This window comes from Xiphophorus hellerii, chromosome 8 (genome assembly GCF_003331165.1).
Source record: "Xiphophorus hellerii strain 12219 chromosome 8, Xiphophorus_hellerii-4.1, whole genome shotgun sequence".
Taxonomy (NCBI): domain Eukaryota; kingdom Metazoa; phylum Chordata; class Actinopteri; order Cyprinodontiformes; family Poeciliidae; genus Xiphophorus; species Xiphophorus hellerii.
Window position 1 is genome coordinate 26,516,839 of NC_045679.1, and position 22,550 is coordinate 26,539,388.

At 42.7% G+C, this 22,550-nt stretch overlaps 1 protein-coding gene across 5 annotated transcripts in view; it reads left to right on the forward strand.

Moving 5' to 3' along the window:
* camk2b2 (calcium/calmodulin-dependent protein kinase (CaM kinase) II beta 2) overlaps positions 1-22,550 on the forward strand; it is a 54,882-nt gene that overhangs the window by 2,459 nt on the left and 29,873 nt on the right. For 4 of the 5 annotated variants that reach the window (XM_032569681.1, XM_032569678.1, XM_032569682.1 and 1 more), the window contains exons 2-6: positions 4,786-4,880; positions 7,627-7,686; positions 8,893-8,947; positions 9,354-9,419; positions 17,418-17,490. In XM_032569681.1, coding sequence (XP_032425572.1) covers positions 4,786-4,880; positions 7,627-7,686; positions 8,893-8,947; positions 9,354-9,419; positions 17,418-17,490 — 349 coding nt within the window. Of the gene's footprint in view, positions 1-4,785; positions 4,881-7,626; positions 7,687-8,892; positions 8,948-9,353; positions 9,420-16,694; positions 16,768-17,417; positions 17,491-22,550 lie in introns of all 5 variants that reach the window. The other variant, XM_032569679.1, reaches the window with a different exon arrangement.

A 22,550-nucleotide genomic window follows, 5' to 3' on the forward strand; every position in this document is an offset into this window, starting at 1 on the left:
CAAAATGCACAAACACAGAGGCAGCATGTCAGAAATGCTTCAAATGCATAATTTAGTCCTGTCATCATCTGGGTTCACATTTGATGATGAAGATGAATATTGTAATATGTCACTTATTAATAATCACACAGACACTTTTTAAATTTCCGGTAAAAAAAAAAACTCGGCAATTTCTGACGTTTGAAACTCAGAAAATTCTGTGTTTTTTTTATTTTTTTAAATTTCATTTTATTTTTTATAGAAAATCTCAGAGATTTTTCTAGCAAACTTTTGACTTTTCAAACTCAGAAATTTCAGAGGTTTTCTAATAGAAAATTCCTGAGATTTTCTGTTTGGGCAGAAATTCACTCATTCCTTCCTTTTTTAATTTTCTTTCTTTTTTTTTTTTAAATCAAGTATCAGAGGGGAACGTGAGAGCAGATTTACAGCTGAAGCAGCGGAGCAGGTCAGACTGGATCACTGCTTCTACCGCCATGCATCAGTCATGTTTGATCCTGGAAAGCTTCCTGTAATATCCCGAACATGGCTGTTTTATACATCCAGAGGTTATAATAATAATGATAATTATTATTATTATATTTTTTCTTTTTGAAGTACACATTACCAACATTAACCATGCCCTAATCCTTTAGGGAGGGGTTTGTGGCTGTGTAGAGTTTGAAGAAGAAATGTGATCAGGTTAGAGACCGGCTGCCCTCTGAGATGAACTAATCCAGGGTTTTGGCCCCAGACCCCGGGCCCTCCTGCTGCCTCCCACCCGCCCTGTAGAAAACCCGCCACGCGGAGGCTCTGCTGCCTGTTTTCCACGCCGCGGTGGGAAGCCAGCGCCTGTCGTGCTTATACTCACCCGGTCTCCTCATAATGTATGCGGCGCTGGAGAGCCTGTAAGAGAGAGATGGGCTCCTCGGGGGGGGGGGGAGTGTGAGTGTCTCATTGCGTAACAATGCTGAGGTGGGATAAAATTAGCTCGGGATGACAGAGGTGGTTATTTCCGTCGGTCTCTGCAGGATTCGGTGAACAAAGGTGATCCCGAGAGCTTCAGAGCGACGTTTACCCCCCCAGAACGGAGCTCCGGATGTCACTCAAAGTTATTTTGGTCACCATACATCAGACACATTGTGACCGCGAGGCTTGCTGCTGTTGCTTAGATACTACTTTTAGCAGATGTAAAATATCCGTACTTCACTTCAAAGTGGGATCATTAATATAATAGATGTGTCGCAGGCGGCTGCGATGATGTAACGGTAACATTTGTTCACAATTCAATCCACTCACTGAATCTGAACTTTGATTTGCATTCGATTCTATTTAAAGTCGACACAGAAAAAGTTCACAGCCTGAATCAGTTTTGGACTCAGTTCCTGCGGTCAGTTTTCCATCTGCTATCAAACACAGAGAATCTGATGAATTCAAAATTCAGATGTTCCAAAAAATGATCGCAGGGGGCAAAACCCTTTAAATTTCTTCCAAATAATAAATAAATAAAAATGAGGTAAATCAATCAATAAATAAATAACCCAACAAAAACCATGCAGACTTGACAATAGAATAAACTTGTTTTAATCTGTATTTTTTTCTTATTTCCTGAAATTAGAAAAAAAAAAAGACAGACATTTATTGGTAAGTCAATTGTTGCATATTGACCTTTGAACTTTTAGCAGCTAGCAATAGTCAAAGGCTTTTCTTTTACCGTCGACATGAAATTTGAGGAAGTCCTCTTAAACTAAAATAAAAAAACATTTTATGGCAATTCGATTACAGTAGAAATGGAATCAAATCACAGTAAAATTGTTACAGAGTCAGAGTTTCATTACACATATAATGAGATCACAGTACAAACTGTAATTCAATTACAGATTACAGTAACCTGCTGGCAATCCTGCTGACAGTTTATAATTCACTATAAACTTTACATATATATTTATACATATATATATAGCTGACTATGCTGATTCAAATGATCGCAGGTGGCTATGAATGTAATGCATAGTGAGCACTGCATTCTCACTATGCAAAAATCTAACTCTGAATCACTGTGTACGGTTTGGCCGTCACAGACAGAACAGGCTAAACCCACCGGGCTCTGGAGAGGTTCCTTCAGACGGAGCCAGACTTTCTGTTCAGGTGGATGTAAACATAAACATCTCTAAATACCAGTCAGACTGGGACAAAAACCCTTCAAAGGTCTGCTCTAAAGCCTCAAAATGAGGAGAGATTTTATTTTCCAATCTCCCTGTGAGCCCAAGCGTATTTAGAATATGTAAAAGATCGCCTGTGGATTAAAGATTTCCTTTGCAAATTCTTACAAAGGAAAACATTTTGAGTAACATCAGATCTTTACACCCATATTAATGCACAAATTGGTGCTTCCACACAGTATTAGTGGAAGTGTTTGCACTCTGTGCAGTCATGTTGTTAAAGATTTGTTCATTTCTACGTAGCTTTATGTTATTTTAAACGGATTGGTCTGTCCGTTCAATATTTAACAGTTTTTCAGTTGAAAAAACAAAAGTCACAGTAAAGGTGGAACAAGTAGTGAAATGGAAGAAAATAACCTTTGGGTTACAGTAGATTTTGCATTTACTTTATTGTTTTAAATATATTTAAAACACAACCAAAATTGTTTCTTACTGAAGAACTACAACAGGACATCACATATCTACTTGAATGAACCAACACAACATGGCAGCATGTGTAGCATATGTCATGTGTTGATGTTCTTCTGGAGCTTCAGGAGGATCAGGTATCGTTCTGTAGCTACATGCTAACAAAAGAGCTAGTTAGCAACTGGCTAAAGTGAGCAGGAACTCAATTCTGCAGCACGAGTTAAACCTCTGAATGCGACTCTTTTCCCTTCTCCATATTCACGTAATACTTTGATTAACCCAGAGAGGATTTCATTCATCAAAGCTGGATTTTATTCAGAAGATGTAGCTCAGCTAGCAGCAGCAGACGTCTTTTGAAGCGAAGCGAAAACGGGTGGATTTAAAGATGAACAGGGTTCCTCACATAATCTGAAGCAGGAAAGTGTAAAATGGGGTCAGGATTCTGTTGAGGAGATCAAAAGCTCGGAGCAATTTCCTCCTTTTCAGCACTTTTCTTGGCTTGCTAAGCAAAAAAAAAAAAAGAAAAAAAGTGACTGCTATGTGACAGCTTAAGAAAAAACAGATTTAATAATGTGAATTTGAACTTTTTTAGTTTGTTTCGCTTTTAGTAGTCACCATCTCTCGTTGAGAAGCACAGTTTAAAAAATAAAATTCATTTTAAAGGGCGGATCTGCGAACCTTTCGTGGTTGAAGTTCTCACTGCTTCTGTTTCATGTAATCAAACAGCATCCATCCATTCACCCGTTGTCTATGAACGGATGAATGGATGGAAGCCATGGTGTATCGGGTTGTTTTTCATTACGGTAAAGTATTGTCGTGAAATAGTGACATAAACGAACAGAAACCAACTACAGTGTACCGTAACTCGTAGTTTATGGGTTATTGTTGTGATCAGCTTCTGTTGTGGCAGCAGATGCAGCACAGAACTGGAAGGGATGAGAGAAAGGTCAGCAATCTGTAACCCTGAATCATCTCATGACCGAACTGTTTCTGACATTCATGTTTTTTTCTAAAAAATTAAACCCTTTTCTAGAAATAAGGCAGCTTTAGATTCAAGGTTTTACTGCAGTCTGTTGTTTTTAGATTTTGTTGGCAATAGTGGCCTTTCTTTAGCAGTGGTCAGACAGGAATAGAGGGAGAAGGCGTGCGGTAAAGGTCATCAGGTCAGGACTCGAACCTGTGGCAGCCTGAGGCCTGAGTACTCCATACTGTACATGGAGTACAGTATGGAGGCCTGCACTCCATACTGTACTCCACGTACAGTACACCTAAAGGTGTACTCTGGGGATACACCTTTAGGTGACCCCTAAAGTGTGACTATAGGGGTCACACTTTACCCCTAAAGTTTATATTTAAAGCTGTGAATAACATCATCGTCTTCCTAAATAATAATAAAAAAAAATGACATAGGCTATTATTTTAGGAAGGTGACAATATTCAAATCTTTGAATATCATTTGTGAATTGCACATTTTGCACAATACTTTGACAGATATGGTCAGACACACTGGAAAGTTGAGTTGACCTAAACATGGATATTTGGAAGGGATTAGGAGGTTTGCGGTTCTTGCCTGATCTAAAGGAGAAAAATAAATCCCTTTTTGACGTCTGACTCTTGAGGAATCATCTTGACTCTGTGGTGAGATAGGTTGGGTTTTGTGATGGCTCTTTCTCTGATCAGTCGAAAACAAATGTCGTCACTTAGTGCTTGTCTAACCATCGGAGTTTTGCAGCTCTATAGACTCACAACCTTCACTTTGGTACTTTGAAAAGAAGCAGCACACAAAACAGTTCAGGCAGACTTTTCAACTACTTCCCCCCCCAAAAAGTAAAAAGTTACAACAAATCAACCACAAATGGCAGGGTTGTGAAAATCGCTCTTCTCTGTTTTTGGAGTGAGATGTGAGGGAGAAAGTGAGAACGAGAGGGAACGCGTAGGCGTCAGAAAAAGTGACAGCTAGCGACTTTAGCTAAAATCTGGATTGGCCCAGCAAACCGAGGGTCAGAGTAGGACTGGACTCCTGGATCAGGGGCGTGTTGACATCTTTCCTGTTGACGTCGCCCCCCGGGGCCCAGCAGGTCAGCGTCTGACCGCTGAGACGGCCGTTTCCATGCTGACGCAGCTCCAGCGGCGGCTGACCCGTCTCCCCCTTCCTTTGTGCTGTTCTCTTGTCTCCCAGGGGGGCCTTCTCGGTGGTGCGACGCTGCGTCAAACTCTGCACAGGCCAAGAGTACGCCGCCAAGATCATCAACACCAAAAAGCTCTCTGCCAGAGGTGAGGAAAAGGAAAGTCACGCGGCGACTGCGCAGGCGCAGCAGCGTCTCGTCAGCCTGCGTGTCCCGGATCCTCAAAGCTCCACATTAGCAAGTTCTAGCGAACTGTTTGTTTCCAGCACGTAAAGCCTCCACGTCTGTTCCACAGAAAACACATCAGCTTCAATTTTCATTTTAAAATGAAAAGCTTTAAGGTACATACACTGTTAATAAATAAATAAATAAATAAATAAATAAATAAATAAATAAATAAATAAATAAATAAATAAAGGTCGTTTTAATTACCAGAGTTTTCCTATGAAAGTCACAGATATTAAGTAAATAACTATTAAGAAAAACGTGAATAAATTTACAGTGATTGAAATGGCAGCTGAATTACATTAAGGTTCAGTCTACAAAAATTAAATATTAATTTTGCATACGAGTTTTCTACATAAACAGATTAAGTGAAAAATGCATAATAAAAAAAATATAGTTTTTTTTTTAAAACCCATAGTCTTTCCAGTATTTGAATGTTATAGTAACAGAATTGTTTTGTTGTGACTTGTTTTGTTTTTTTTACCACCATGTGTCATTTTAACAGATACATTTGATTATATTCACATATTGTTTTCTGTAAAAACAACACACACATTTTGATTGACATTTTACAAAGGCTTACTGTGAATTAAACAAAACATTTCTGTTTTCCACTTTACAATATTTTTCTGCTGTTATTTTACATGGAGTCTACCTCTGAAGTACCGAGATTACAGAAAAGGAAGGATTTGGGGTGGCCTATTCAAAGCCTGGACTTAAATATGATTGAGATTATGCGGCCTGATCTCAAACATATTGTTCATGCATGAAAACGAAAAGAATAGTTGGCCAAAATGTCCTTATTTCCAGTTGAAGCTAACGCTGGACGTTAGCCAAGGTTAGCTCAACCAGTGATTAGCTTTAGGAGGACATTACTTTCTCACATAGGGGTTTGTTCAGGTTACCCTCCCCCCCCCCCCAAGAAATTAAATCTTTCAAAAACTATATTTTGTATTAAGTGATGATCCAGAACATTTAAGTGAGACAAACAAAAGTAAAACAAAAACAAAAAACCCCAAAAAACAGCAGAAACTTGTTAGCGCTAGACATTTTTCACAGGGCTGCATGGCATGTAAGGCAAACAGTATCCGATTTTATCCACGTTTCTCTCCTCTTTCCTCACTTTTAAGATGTAATTCCATCACCGTCAGTCCAGCTGTGATGAAGCAGCATCTGCTTGTTCTTCTCCCGCTCATATAATGCTCATATAATGAGCGAGCGCCTCAGAGAACTTCTGAAAATAGCAGCAGTGGTGTTATTAACACTCAGAGCAGAGACTGAGCTGAAAGTCTGCATCATGACAACCTTTATTAAAAACATGACAGCTGCTCTCCGTCCTGCCCTCTGCTCTGGGAGGATGAAGTCCTTCACCGCTTCTCACATTGTGGCTGAAACAGCTGTGTGTGTGTGTGTGTGCGTGGGGGTGTGTGTGTGTGTGTAAGCTGCAGGGCAGGACCAGCTGTCACTCGGGTAAAAATACTGATTTTTTGGGGGGTAACTCGCCCTCACACCTCCTCAGGATTCTCTCCTCCTCACCTCTGCCTCTGTTTGTCCTTTTACTTATGTTTGTTTTTCCATCTTTCTATTTCTCTTCTTTCTGCTTGTTTTCTCGTTTTATTCTTCTTCCTCTTCTGCTTCCTCGTCTTTATTCGCTATCTGTCCTGTTCTTCGTTTCGTGTGTTGGGCTGTTTTCACTTCTGCTGTTTTCTCGGTTCCTTTTTTGTCCTTTCTGACCCCGTTCTGCTCTGTCTGTTATGTTTTTTCTTGTTTTATTTCCTCATTTCATTTCTGCCACTTTTTGCTTTCTAGTGTTCTTCTTTTCACTGCAAAAACACAAAATCTTACCAAGTATTGTTGGTCTACTTTCTAGTGCAGATATCTTAGTACACTTAAAATAAGATAACTTATAGGTAACTTTTTATCAAGAAGTAGAAGCTTGTTTTAAGTATATAATTTCTTGATATTGCTTTAAAAATGACTAGTTCCTCTGGTAGATTATTTCACTTATAACAAGATGTTTTTCCCATGTTATAAGTGACAGAATCTGACTGTGGAACTTGTACATTTTCATCAATATTAAGAAATTATTCACTTAAACAAGCTGCTTTTTACTGCTGAAAAGTTACTTGTAAGTTAGTTTTGTCTGATTTTAAGTGTTCTAAGATATTTACACTAGAAAATAGACCAACAATCCTTGCTAAGTTTTTGTGTTTTTGCAGTGTAGTTGGAATTCCATCTGAAGTCAGCTGCATTCAGGAACTAATAAACATGAAAGTAATCATAAAATTTGGATAATAGATGAAAACTTGATTCAATTCCCTGTCCTATTGCCTGTAGCTGTTTGAGTCATCTTGTGTTTTCTTTCTTAGTTTAGTTTATTAATTGATTTAAAACAGGGGCAAGGTGCAAAAAAACATTAATAAAAGATGCTTTGTATCATATCTTTCTTAAGCCGAGCACGTACCTTAATAAAGCCGACTATTATCAAAAACGTACATTAAAAGTCCTTGTCCAGCCTGCAATCACTGTACAAAGTCATAAAATTACAACAATATAAACAGCACTAAATACCAAACTTACTACCTGAAGCCATCATTACATTTAACCAGATCGGATCGGGCTGCTGTTAGCTTCTCATCCACCGTCTCTGTTCTGTTCTGTCCCATCAGACCACCAGAAGCTGGAGAGGGAGGCCAGGATCTGCAGATTGCTCAAACACCCCAACATCGGTGAGCCTTTCCAAATCCTGATCATTTAGAAGCTACGCTCTCTTACCGATAAACGCCAACATTAAATGTGTCGAGTGAAAATAAAAAGACAAACTATATCTGCTTCTTATGTCAAGGTTGCCTCCTAACTGAACAGGAGCAACTTTATGGAAAAATCATTTGAAGAAGACAAAGGTCCGGTCCTAAGCTGTGCTTTAGTGTACCTTTACCTTTACTGTCGTTACCAAAAAGAAGCAACGAGTGACTCTTCCAATAATGAAGATCACTAATTTTGAATAAAAATGGAAAAAAAACCCCAGCTAAAAACAAATGCAAATTTTTAACAGTTTTTCTGTTTATTTCTGCAATATCTGCATTGAACCAGTAATATATTTTTAGGTATGTTTTTATTGTCATTAGGTTGAAATGAATGTGCTTTTTTTAAATGTTTCTTAAATCATTTCCATCACAAAGACTTCTTGCTAAATGTTATATTTATCTTCATTTTAAATCCTAAAATTAGAAATAAATTGCTGGTTGTTTAAAAATGATGACAGAAAGCAATAAGTGGTAATTTTTTCAAAAAGTTGTGTAACATTTGTGAGTTTTATTTTAAGACTGCAGAACCCTGATCTGGGGTATCAGGATTTAACAATAATAAAAAAAAGAATTAGGGTTGTACATTTGTATAAATGTATCTTTAGTCTGTATAAAATGACCTAGCAGATTCCATTCTGTCCATGTTTATTAAAGAAACACAAAGCCAAGTGAAAGCTGACGTGAGACTTTTGGGAGGATCCAGCTCAGAAATCTTGCAGGCAAATTGTTTGTCCGTCTCCATTTGAGTCGGGTTTTCAGACTGCAACGAGCGCGGTTGCGTAGTTGTGACAGAGTCGACACATTTGGGTTTTGTATGTGTCGACCTGCGACAACTTTCAGCAGATCAGCGTTTGATAGAAACAGGAAATGGACGTGGACGAAGAATTCTACATATAATGTCAAATAAATAAAGCATGACAACACTCGGAGCACAAAGCATAGAATTAGACTGAATAGATCTGCCCTTGTGGATCGGGAACATTGTCACCGATACCTGATCTAGGATTATTTTTTCAATATCGAGTCCTTTACAGATATTCATATCGTATCGGTGCGTCTCTAATTTCTAAAGAAGACAGACACGATGTGGGTTTCAGTTTAAGGATGATCTTGATGCCTCTGTTGCAGTTCGTCTCCATGACAGCATCTCGGAGGAAGGCTTCCACTACCTTATCTTTGACCTGTAAGTTTCTGAACCTGCTCCCTGCGTTGCTCTGCGCTGATTTTAGCCTTCCATGCGTTACTTTACATCCCCATCTCTGCATTCTTTCTCTCTTCATCCCCTTCCTACTCCCCCTCTCCCATTACATAACCGCACACACCCGCCCTCCCCTCACTGCTTGCGGCTCCCGCTTAGCACTGCTCACACTCTAACACACATACACACACATATGCAGCCCCAACTCCCCCGCACTGGAGCTAGTCTCCATGGCAACACTGTCAGAGAGAATCCTGCAGCCGGGGTTTCCCCCTAATGAGGACATCCCCCTCCTATTCCTGTTGGTGTGCGTGTGCGTGTAGGGGTGTGTATGTGTGTGTGAATGAAACAAAAGTGTGTAATTTCTAACTCCATCCCTTCCGTCTCTCAGGGTGACAGGAGGGGAGCTGTTCGAGGACATCGTGGCTAGGGAGTACTACAGCGAAGCAGACGCCAGGTAACCCCCCCCCCCCCCCCCACACCTCCGCTCCCTCTCCTCTGCAGCCTTCCCCTCCATGTGTCGCTCCTCCAGCCTCTGCAGTCCTCCAGCAGCCCGGAGAGTTTGCTCTCCTCTCGTTTAGGCAGAAAATGTTTGACACATTGCTCGTAGACGTCTGCCCCTCCTGTTTTTGGGCATTGCGCATTGTGATCTCTGATGGATCCCACCTCTGCACTGTTTTTTTTTTTCTTTCTGTGAGCCAAATGGAGGTCGAAGGGAGCCCCCGCCCCCAGAGTCAGAATTTACAGAGAGAACAACACACACACATACAAAAAAACAAAACAAAAAGTGCACACACGCCCACGCTGTAGGGCCTCAAGAGGTAGACCTAAATCAATTTGAGCGAGGAGGCGGTTTGTGGAGGGGAGAAAGAATAGAAGGGGACAGTAGCGTTGAAAGGAAGAGAGAGGCAGGGACAATGAGAGATTTTAGCGGCTTTATTTTCAAAACTCCATAAATATGTCATCTTTCGCCTTCTTGTCACTCCTAGAACCTGTTGCCAAATTTTCTGGCTCGTTTTTGTTCATTCTAATGGAAAGGCGCATTTATTGAAAGGTGATGTAATTTTTAGAGTGGATTTGCTGGTTTTAAATTTACAAATCATACTTTACCCTGAATCAAGTATTCTAACAGCAGGAGCATCCGTGTACAGTCAGGAACCAGAGTTACGGCAGCATCACAAAATGTTCCTGTCAGCCATATATTAGTTGCCTTCAGGTCACAAGGATAAGGAAACACTGACCTCCCCCTCCTCAGCCTCACTTTATTCTGGGGTGTTCCTTAATCAGAAGGAACACCCTTTACACGTGATATGGGATATGATCATACTGTAGCCCTTCAGGAGGCAGATTTAATCAATTTGAGTGATTTAGGTCTACTTAAATCACTAGAAGTTGAACTCGCAAGAATTTAAAGTCTTGCAAGTTCAAGACTGTTTAGTCAGTCAGCAGGGTCAAGACAATACAAAGTTCTAGGTCTGCCCCAGTGTCTCAGTCCAATGGGATGCACCTACCTAGAATACCTCCAAAGGAAGTCGCCCCAATGGCATCAGACACTAACTGACTCCTCTCAATACAGAGGAGCAGGAGCGTCTCATTTCATCAGTAAGACTGAATCATTGCCACCCTACAGAAGAAGCTAATTTCAGTGGCTAGTTTCCAAGATTGTACCTTTCAATCATGATCCATTTATCAGGACTATAGTTAAGGGTGGCAGTGCAGACGGACCAGTACATCAGGAGCTTCACTTTTTGTCTGAGTTTTTTATTTTTACAAAGACAGACCCCGGGAAGTATCCTCACTTCTTCAGAAGAGGTCCTGCTCTGTCCATCCTCTACTCACTTGTCTTGTTGAACAAGACTCCAAATCCTGAGGCCGAAACTGACCCCCAAACCAAAGGGCTTAGTTCTAAACTGCCTTCCAGTTAAAAACCTTCAAGCTCAAAGGAGTTGACTCCTATCCCGTCCGGCCATTTTACATTTGTGTGTGACCCTCAGTGTGCTCTGAGGATCATGGCTTGTAAGGCCAACAGGATCATAAGATCTACAAAAGGCAAAAATTAGACCCTAAAATTCCCAAACCAGACTCCCTTGTATCCATAGCTACGCTTTGAGTCCAGTCTATGAATACCACAAAAAAGGGTCAGTGATAAAGAGGCAACCCTGGCAGAGTCAGTCCATCCTGTGGTGGGAACAAACTCAACTTTGTGCTGAGGATGTGGACACAGCGTTTACCGAAGCATAAAAGGATAGGGAAGCCCTTTGGCCTCCAGCCAGGAAGCAGGCTCCGCAGCAACCCTCACAAGATACCTCAAGGATTACAATCATGAATCTTCTTCAGGTCCACCGAAGACAGGAAGACCTGACAATCAAATTTCTATGTTCTCCTCAGGAATTTTGTGAAGGAAAAGCTTTGTTCCACTGCCTGCACTGTCTGCATGATGTACACTATAGTGTCTAATTGCTATTTTATCATGTTAGATCAACACCTGAGCTCAGGGGGCAACAGAAGGGCAAAAAATATACCTGAAGTACTTTTTGCTACTCCATACAGTATAAGCGCAGAGTCCTGTTTACTGCAGATAATACACCAAGACATCATAAATATCATATGCAAACTCAATGAAATACCCTAAATGCAATGCACTGGTATCACTAGCATGGGTGAATGATCCTGGAATCTGTAGTTTTTTCTTAGCTCATCCATCCAAATCTTGTAGTTGAGTGGACACAAGCTTCTGACTAGAACTATTATAGATAAAGTTATTCCAATAGAACATCATGAATGTAAATTGGTCACTCAGCAGAATCTTGATGCAAACAGATGAAGATTACTGCTTACTTTCTTTTAAAGGGCATTATTTCTGCATTTCATGTTCTTCCCATGTGTTACCCATGTTGCTTCCTTGATTCTATGTTAACTGTGTAAGTGTGATCGTATGCAAGTCTGGATGTTTGTGTGTGGGAGTGTGAAGAACTTGTCTGTATTCCTGCCCAAAGTGTCTCACTGAATTTCTTTTCTGTGTTCCATCTGCATCCCGTTGAGCTCTCAGTCCACCCAAATTATATATTCCGTTCACTTAAATCCAAGAAAATCTTAGATATTTGTTTTTGTCAAGAGGTTCTGTGACAAAAAGTTGAGCATGAGCAACTAGTGCCTTTCACAAGCTGGTGTATGTATGATGGCAATGATGTATGGTGCAGTATTAGGGCCAAAATTAAAACTATTGTGCACCCAGCTGTAGCAATGTCCTTAACACAAAATGATACATCCATTTCGAAGCCAGCTAATGTTGTGATTAATGATGGGCTGACACCAGCAACTGACTGGCAAAGCAGAAGGAGACTATTCAGTTGCGTTAGCATTGGAGAGGCTAACGACTAACCTGCCCAGGCTAGTCACCTAGCATGGATAAGCTAGTTGCAACCTAATATTTTGTAGGTATATTTTATGTTTATTTATTTAGCCTTGATGTCATGCTAGGTCACAGTAAATTCTGTCAAAAGATCACATATTGGCATGACAAACTGTAACAATAGCAAAACAAAACAAGTTTGAGTGCATGTTAAAGTCCTAGTTAAAGTGCAAAAAAATGTTGAAAGTAAATCAAAGCGAAACCTTTCTGAGGTACCATTGAGGAACTACCAGTGTTGTATAAAGTACTGAAATCTCAGAGTCAAGTAAAAGTATAAGTACCTCTCCAAAATATGACTTTGGTAAAAGTCCAAGTCACTGACTGAAATGTTACTTGAGTAAAAGTCTTAAAGTATCTGAAACTTCTTGTACTTAAGTATGGAAATTACTGTAAAAATGGATGTACTCAAGTAATGTAATGAAAAGTACAAGTAAAAAGTAAAACAAAGCAAATGCAGTTTGAATGACATTTTTTATATTTTGGTAAACTTGTCAAATACACTTAAAATAATGTACACAACCAAGCGCAGGCAAAATTAAACCTGCTAATAGATATACCTGCAGGCATCATTTAGTTAAGAAAATTAGGTGCTTTAACTATAGCACAAGGTTAACTTAACCTGCTTTACAACTGAACCAGCTTCTTAGTAAACCCTCCAGGACAGAAAATACAAAGTTTTTGTAAGCCTTAAGTTTTCCCTTCAAGTAAGGTCAGTGCTGAAAATGAGAAAAATAAATAGTACAGAAAATGCGGCCAACATGAAGAAAAAGAGCTGTTACGATTACTCTACTTCACAAATCAGTGAATCAGTCAATCCTACAGTCAGTAGGTGGTGCACACAACTGGTCATTATGCAAAAGAAAAAAAGAATTGGGAGGGAAATGCAGCTTATTGGCATCTGTAAACCTGGTTTTGAACTTGCATGCCTTTCCTATATTCGTTAAATTTAGTCTAAATTGCTATCGCTATGGCTTCTGTCCCCCCTTGAACAGAGGAGTCTAGGTAGCCTGCTACAGTCAACATTAGGCCTAAGCTAAATACACCACGTATGGAACTGAAACAATGCCAAACAAAGTTCATTTATGGTCAACGTTTCACAATACAGTAGTGCCTAGTGACCAAGCTATAGTTACTGAAACAGGAGGATTATAACCATTTCATAAGACGTTACCTCGATGTGTTTCTTCAAGTTGGACGGGGAGTTTTTGTAAGATAGAATTTCCACATCTTCGGGCAGGAATAACATAAACTGCATGCGGTACGATAAATCTTTAACACCCACGAAAGAGTGTATTGTGTTTAAATAAGGCCAGGGGCTCTCATCACCAGCTGGTGGTTCCCCTGGAGCCGTGTCCGACGTAGTTGCAGTCGTTGTGGTCTCCGTCTCCTCCTCCATGTGGCTGCTGCTGATTGCGAGACTTGCTTTGTGTTTAATGGGAGAAGCGAAACAGGTGTATCCTATTGGTGGTGATGAACCAGCCCAGGCAAGCAGGCTACGGACTTTGTTCGGTAGCCTACTTGCTACTTGCTAATCAGTAGGTGGGGTCAAAACACTTTGTTTCTCTCTCTCGCTTTTTTGTAACGAGTAACTAAACCACACATTGAAAATGTATCGGAGTAAAAGTACGCGATTAAGTTCGGAAATATAGTGAAGTAAAAGTGAAAGTCATCAAAAATTTTCATACTCCAGGAAAGTACGAAGTACTCCAAAATATACTTAAGTAAAGTAGTGAAGTATTTTTACTTCGTTACTATACAACACTGGGAACTACAATATTAAGATAAACTAACATTTCAACAGGGAGTTTGAAACTAAAGTATTGATCTTACCGTGGTGTTGTCGATCCAACACTGATATCGACAGACTCTATATCGGAGCCATCGATATTTTGCGACAAGCACATAGACAACACTGGCTTAATCTTAATCCTTTGACCTAATACCGTGCTGTCGAGTCCAAAACTTGGAACACGTACAAACAAGATTTGAATCCACATTGGCTAACAAGATGACACTGCAGCATTGCTGTAGTCACTGAAGATGTAGAATAAGAGCTGAGATAAAGTAAATCAAGCTTAAATGTGACCTTTCACACACGTTTAACATTTTTCATCTAGTACTCTGAAATTACCATTATTAGGTTCTTTATCAAAAACATATTGGCCCTGTTGGCCAAGTTGAGATTTAAGACATTGAGTTCTGGTCTGGTAGAAATTAGCTTTATTTGTGGCCCTAAACTAGCCAGCCATTAGCTCTAGCTTTTCTATGTCTGAACAACAGATATGCTAGAAGACAGTTCATAGCCACTTCACAAAACATGAAGTCAACAACATCTGAACTATTCCTTTAGCACAAATTGCAGTCCTCCGTGAATCTATGACAGTTTCCAGTGCCTGTTGAGATGGTAAATATGCATACTAAATATGATTCATCCAATAAGAGAACATTTTCCACCTGGCAAATTCTGAAATGTTTACGTGTAATGTTAATATGAGACATAGCAAAGAGATTATTTCTGGTGTGGGTTAGTCATACCAGATACAAATATGTGCACCAAAATACTGGTTGTGAAATTGCTTAAATATGAAGCAATTTTTTTGTGTAGATACAAAACAAGAAAATCTGTTACTTTTAAATCCGACTAGCCAAACTATTTACATGGATGTTCCTTAGAAATAGCTCAGAAAATGTTTTGTATCCCTGGTTCACTTTGAACTAAAGGTCAACTGCCCAGAGACAAACAGTCCGTTTTGATCATTCAGCTTTTGTGGCCTCATCCGAATTTTAATTTAATTCTTTCAGCTGTGCAAACATGCAGTTACCCCTGTCCCAAAGATGGTACAAGAACAGTTTTGTTGTTTTAAAAAAAATACAACTAGGGATGTTCCCCTGAGGATTTTATGGTATCTGATGCATATCAAAGCTGCTTACAGCATTTTCTGACACAGCGTCCCTAGTATTGTGGTTGTATAACACATAACTCACCAATTCCATATTGGACAAAGCGCTGCCATTTTTAATATATTTTGTCAACACTGTAGTTTCTGCCTCAATGTGCTCCTCCACTTTGGTTAACTCTTTCCAGGAAACTGTAAAGTCTTTACACCACGTCACCTCACACACTCCTAGCTTTACCATACGTTTCTAATGAGAGGTCTGGCTGAACACACGACTGCAGTCTTCAATAAACTGACGTCTGGGTGAAGATCTTTTCACGTTGAGCCCTTTTTCGTAGTTCTAAGCTAACATTAGCTATCTTGCTCTCTGCTTCGGTATGGCTTGATGATGATTCATCTTGTAACTGTTTCCATTGCAGTTCAAGTTAATTGCACCCTAAGTTAATACTTAGGGCTAAATACAACCAAAACAAACACACAAGTCTAGTACTGGCTGGAGAAATGGCTTGTCGTCTTTTACCAAAGCCAAAAGAGAAAATATACTGCTGCTACGTCTACTTTAAATCCAGTTTTTGTTTGCATTTAGTGATAAAGGAAGTTGCACTCATGTCTTTTTTAGAGGTTTTCATGTCATTTCCTTCAGTGGTTCTTGGTCCAGCGCCACCACAAGCAAGGAGGGGAACAGGTGTGAAAGTGGACTGCAGCAGCAGAAATTTCACTTCACCGTTTAAAAGAAGTTGTTTTCTTCTTACACCTATGTAATGCTTTACATTTATTTTGATAGTCATAGTCAGTGTCTTATCTGTGCTCTGCACATCTCATCAGGACTTCTGGGAATCAGAGCAAATTCTGCAGTGCTGGTCACACGACACTAACAAACCATTACCTGAAATAGTCAATCATTTTCCCTTCTGCTATCAATACTAGTCTAAAGGGTGAAAAAATTTTTGGTTGTCAGACAAAACCCAGTTTGGGTAAATCAACAAAGTTCTGAGCTCAGTCTTTGAGCTTTCAGGATCAGGTTGTTACATCATCCAAAGGAATGCTTATTGACTAGGGAAACAGTTGGAATATCAAACACCATTTTGTGTGTAAGCATAAAACAAGAAAAAAAGTATTCTTATTTCATTAATTGTACACATATTTCAAAAAATGTGAATCAAAAAGCATTCATGTAAACACAAATGAAACGTCTGTCCAGTCAGCAGAATGCAGAGAGCAGCCAGCAAAAGCCTATATATATATTTTGTCCAGCCGAGAGCTGGAGGCTTAAATCCCTGTAGAGTGTAATGTGTGTGTGTTACTGTGTCACTTTTTCTTTCTTGAAGACTCCCTTGTCCCATCTTGTCCCCCTCCCCCCACACTGTCCTTCTCCTTGTCGTCTCTTTTACCTGCTGCTCACCCTGTCGTTTTGTCTCCGCAGTCACTGTATCCATCAGATTCTAGACAGTGTGTCTTACACCCACCAACATGACATAGTGCACAGGGACCTCAAGGTGTGTGTGTCTCATTGTGTCGTATCATGTCCCTGCATTTACATGCTCGTGTCTCTGAAACATGCCTGTGATTTTAAAACAATCTGCCTGTGCCTGCTGTCTGTCTGTCTGTCTGTCTTCGTGAGCGTCTGCCTGTCTGCAGGGTTGTTTTTTGTTTTTTTTTTGCTTTTGGGATTCTTGTTGCACTACTATAAACCCAAATGATCAGTTCTTGTCGGTCCTGGCAACAGGACCCGCTGAGCCTCAGAGCAAAAGAGAGTGAGTATGCGTGAGACACCGTGTGTGTGTGTGTGAGAGAGAGAGAGAGAGGGTGTATAGGTAGGCATTTTCAAAAAGCAGAGGCTTGAAACTTGGAAGTCAAATGTGGCGCTGCGGCTGTTTGTGAATAAATTACTGTGAAAAACGCAGGTTAGACTGAGGGTCTCCTACGCAGAGCAGCGTCTCACTGTGTGTTGCCTGTCTGAGTTTTTCACAGGCAGGTTGTGTATGTGTGTGTTGAGAGTGATCCTTCTCAGTGGGAATATGTGTGTGTATGTGTGTGTTGTTGGGGGATCGTGGTGGCTGACTGGAGCCTCTGCATGAATGTGACCGAGATGAGATGGGCCTGAGTGTGTTTGGACTAACCTGCTCCCCCTGCTGTTTGCATGCAGTCATTGCATCCAGCAGATCCTGGAGGCCGTGCTCCACTGCCATCAGATGGGGGTGGTACACAGAGACCTCAAGGTGAGTCACCTGCAGGCGTGTGTAGGTGTGTGTGTGGGCGTGTGTGTCAGTGTGCGTCTCTCTAGTTTTGAAATCAGGAAAAAAAAGGAGACGTGAACTGTGAACTACCGTTTTCAGTTCAGGAGAAGCGAGTCAGTTGTTGAACAAAGGAAGAGCATCTGTACATTTTCTAACTTTATTCAGCTGAAGGAAAATTATTTATACTGGTGACCAGGCCTGTCACGACAGCAAAGTTTGCTGGAAGATAAATTGTTACTGGAAATGATTGCAATAAACGATAATACTCTCGTTTTGATGCAGTTTTCAACTAATAAATTGAAAATGCCATAATAGTGCAAAACTATTGAACTTTAATTTTGTACAAAATAACACTCCATGCTGGAACTGGATGACATTTTAAATATCCAAAATAAAACACAACAACTAAGACCAGTAGAGAAAAAGGAAATAAAACCCACAAAAACTGAAACCATTAATAAAAATGGATTATGAAGTCTCTGTAAATAAAATTACCCTCCAAAAATATTAAACAAAATGGAAATTCTCTCCTCAGGCTGCCACCTTATCATGGTGGAGGGTTTGAGTGCCCCAGTGATCCTAGGAGCTATGCTGTCTGGGGCTTTATGCCCCTGGTAGGGTCACCCAAGGCAAACAGGTCCTAGGTGAGGGACCAGACAAAGCAATGCCCGAAGACCCCGATGATGAGAAACAACTTTGGACTTCGTGTTCCCTCCCCCAGAAGCTGGTCACTGAGGCCCCACTCTGGAGTCAGGCCTGGAGGGGGGGCACGATGGCGAGCGCCTGGTGGCTGGGCTTCTACCCATGGAGCCCGGCTGGGCTCAGCCCGAAGAGGAAACATGGGTCCCCCCTCCCATGGGCCCACCACCTATCAGAGGGGCCAAAGGGGTCGGGTGCAGTGTGAGATGGGTGGAGGTCGAGGGAGGGAGTCCTGGCGGTCCGATCCTCGGTTGCAGAAGCTGGCTCTTGGGACGTGGAATGTCACCTCTCTGGTGGGGAAGGAGCCGGTGCTAATGAGTGAGGTTGAGAGGTTCCGGCTAGAAATAGTTGGTCTCACCTCGATGCATGGCTCTGGTTCTGGAACCAGTCTCCTTGGACATACTTCCACTCTGGAGTTGCCCACAGTGAGAGGCGTCGACCAGGAGTGGGCATTCTTGTTGCTCCCCATCTCAGTGCCTGTACGTTGGGGTTTACCTGGGTGAACGAGAGGGTAGACTCCCTCCGCCTACGGGTGGGGGGACGGGTCCTGACTGTCGTTTGTGCTAACGGGCCGAACGACTGTTCAGATTACCCACCCTTCTTGGAGTCCTTAGAGGGGGTACTGGAGAGTGCTCCTCCTGGGGACTCCCTTGTTCTGCTGGGGGACCGCAATGCTCACGTGGGCAATGACAGTAATACCTGGGGGGGCATGGTTGGGAGGAACGGCCCCCCCGATCTGAACTCGAGCGGTGTTCTGTTGTTGGACTTCTGTGCTTGTCACAGATTGTCCATAATGAACACCATGTTCAGGCATGAGGGTGTCCACACGTGCACTTGGCACCAGGACACCCTAGGCCGCAGTTCAATGATCGACTTTGTCATAGTTTCATTGGATCTGCGGCTGTATGTCTTGGACACTCGGGTGAAGAGAGGTGTGGAGCTGTCCACTGACCACTACCTGGTGGTGAGTTGGCTCCGGTGGTGGGGGAGGAAGCCAGTCAGACCTGGCAGGCCCAAACGTGTTATGAGGGTCTGCTGGGAACGTCTGGCGGAATCCCCTGTGAGACGGAGCTTTAACTCCCATCTCCGGCAGAACTTTGAACATGTTCTAGGGGAGGTGGGGGGCATTGAGTCTGAATGGACCATGTTCCGTACCTCCATTGTCGAGGCGGCTTATCAGAGCTGTGGCCGCAAGTTTGCCGATGCCTGTCGTGGCGGCAACCCTCGAACTCGTTGGTGGACACCTTCGGTGAGGGATGCTGTCAGGCTAAAGAAGGAGTCCTATCGGGCCTTTTTGGCCTGTGGGACTCCGGAAGCAGCTGATGGGTACCGGCAGGCGAAGCGGCATGCGGCTCAGGTGGTTGCTGAGGCAAAAACTCGGGTGTAGGAGGAGTTTGGAGAGGCCATGGAGAAAGACTTCTACATGGCTACGGGGTGATTCTGGTCCATCATCCGGCGTCTCAGGAAGGGGAAGCAGTACAGCACCAGCACTGTTTATAGTGGGGATGGTGTGCTGCTGACCTCAACTCGGGACGTTGTGGGCCGGTGGGCAGAGTACTTCGAAGACCTCCTCAATCCCACCAACATGCCTTCCATTGAGGAAGCGGAGCCTGGGGACTCTGGGTTGGGCTCTCCAATCTCTGGGGACGAGGTTGCCGAGGTGGTTAAAAAGCTCCTTGGTGGCAAGGCTCCGGGGGTGGATGAGATCCGCCCGGAGTTCCTTAAGACTCTGGATGTTGTAGGGTTGTGTTGGCTGACGCAACTCTGCAATATCGCATGGACATCGGGGGCAATTCCCCTGGATTGGCAGACTGGGGTGGTGGTCCCCCTGTTCAAAAAGGGGGACTGGAGGGTGTGCTCCAATTACAGGGGGGTCACACTCTTAAGCCTCCCTGGCAAGGTCTATTTAGGGGTCCTGGAGAGGAGGGATAGTCTAATCTCGGATTCAGGAAGAGCAGTGTGGTTTTCGTCCTGGTTGTGGAACACTGGACCAGCTCTACACCCTCGGCAGGGCCCTGGAGGGTGCATGGGAGTTCGCCCAACCAGTCTACATGCGTTTTGTGGACTTGGAGAAGGCCTTTGACTGTGTCCCTCGGGGAGCCCTGTGGAGGGTCCTCCGGGAGTATGGGGTACCGGGCCCTTTGATATGGGCTGTCAGGTCCCTGTATGACCGGTGTCAGAGCCTGGTCCGCATTGCCGGCAGTAAGTCGGGCTCGTTTCTGGTGAGAGTATGACTCCGCCAGGGCTACCCTTTGTCACCGATTCTGTTCATTACTTTCATGGACAGAATTTCTAGGCGCAGCCAAGGTGTTGAGGGGATCCGATTTGGTGGCCTTAGGATCACATCTCTGCTTTTTGCAATGTGGTCCTATTGGCTTCATCACCTATTGGATCTGCAGCTCTTGCTGGAGCGGTTCGCAGCCAAGTGTGAAGCGGCCGGGATGAGGATCAGTGCCTCCAAGTCCGAGGCCATGGTCTTGAGCCAGAAAAGGGTAGAGTGCCTTCTCCGGGTCGGGGGGGAGGGGAGGGTCCTGCCCCAAGTGGAGGAGTTCAAGTATCTCGGGATCTTGTTCACGAATGAGGGAAGAAGGGAGTGGGAGATCGACAGGCGGATTGGCGCAGCGTCTGCTGTGAAGTGGGCGCTGTACCGGTCCGTCGTGGTGAAGAGAGAGCTGAGTCAAAAAGCAAGGCTCTCGATTTACCGGTCGATCTACGTTCCCACCCTCATCTATGGTGATGAGCTTTGGGTCATGACCGAAAGAACGAGATCGCGGATACAAGCGGCTGAAATGGGTTTTCTCCGTAGGGTGTCTGGGCTCTCCCTTAGAGATAGGGTGAGAAGCTCAGTCATCCGGGAGGGACTCAGAGTAGAGCCGCTGCTCCTTCACATTGAGAGGAGCCAGTTGAGGTGGCTCGGGCATCTGGTCAGGCGCCTCCTGGACGCCTCCCTGGTGAGGTGATCCGGGCACGTCCCACCGGGAGGAGGCCCCGGGGAAGACCCAGGACACGCTGGAGGGACTATGTCTCTTGGCTGGCCTGGGAACGCCTCGGGATTCCCCCCAGAAGTGGCTGGGGAGAGGGAAGTCTGGGCCTCCCTTTTGAAGCTGCTACCCCCGCGACCCGACCCTGGATAAGCGGAAGAAAATGGATGGATGGATAGATGGATGGATAGATGGATGGATGGGTTTTGGTTTGTCTGTAAACTCCACTTAATTGATCAATTACTAAATTAGTTGGCTATTATTTCAATAATCGATTCATCACGATTAATCAGATTAATCCTTTCAGCCCCAATCCTTATTTTAGGCTTTAAAGCAGTTTTTTCCAGTCACATTTGCTTTGAATCTACAACACCAAAAATACTCAACCAGGAGAGGATTTTTATTATTATTTTTGCTTACTAAACAGTAAAGAGCCATTCTTACTCTGTTCAGGAGCCAGGAAATAGAGAAAAAAGTTTACATCCATTTTTTTTCCTACGCTGAACCGACCCCGGATAAAGCAGAAGAAAATGGATGGATGGATGGAAATTGAGCTCAATTTATTTTGTCATGCGATTAATTGATCAGTTAATTCATTGCTTATTCCGACAGGCTTACTGATGAGTGCATTTACTGCCCATCAACAGTTCCACCGACAGGTGTAGTAAACATTTACTAAACATTTAGTCTCCTGTTGTTAAATCAACTTGATGAATTTTCATTTCTGAGTTAAAACCTCAACAGTTTTCTGGTTGACCGTACTCGGACTTTCAAGGAAGCCACTGAATCTTCATTTTCAAACTGAATGAAGGGTCTGCATTTCCTTCAGAAGTGAAGTATGACGTTCGATCGATGTTCCATGCATGTCGTCGTGACAGCTTCAGGGTCGAAGGTTTGCACTCGAGCATTTGTGATTGGTACTTGTAATCTTACTTCTGATTTCACGTGTGCGAGTTGAAAAACATGAAACAGACTCCTGCGCGTACATTTCATATTGACACCGACCTTACTCCATAAAACTACCAGCAGAAAATGAAATAAAAAGTGATGGTGAAATACAAAGCAGACTCTCACTAAACCAGAAATCTGTACCAGTCGGTGACGGATGCTCATATTTCAGAAAGTTCTCACCTGCTGAAACTTTGCAGATTCTCTTCCTTCTTCCTTCTTTGTCCACCTTGTCTGACTGGTGCTGGATGTTGAGACGTGGTAAGTGTAGTGGACGTGTCCAACAGTCAGCATGTCTGCGCACGTCTCTGGGCCCGAATGCATGGAAATACAGATGTTGCCAACAATCTGAGTTATTGTGGATGCTCTTCACTATGCTGCATGTTTCCTACCAAATAGACTGTTTCCAAGACA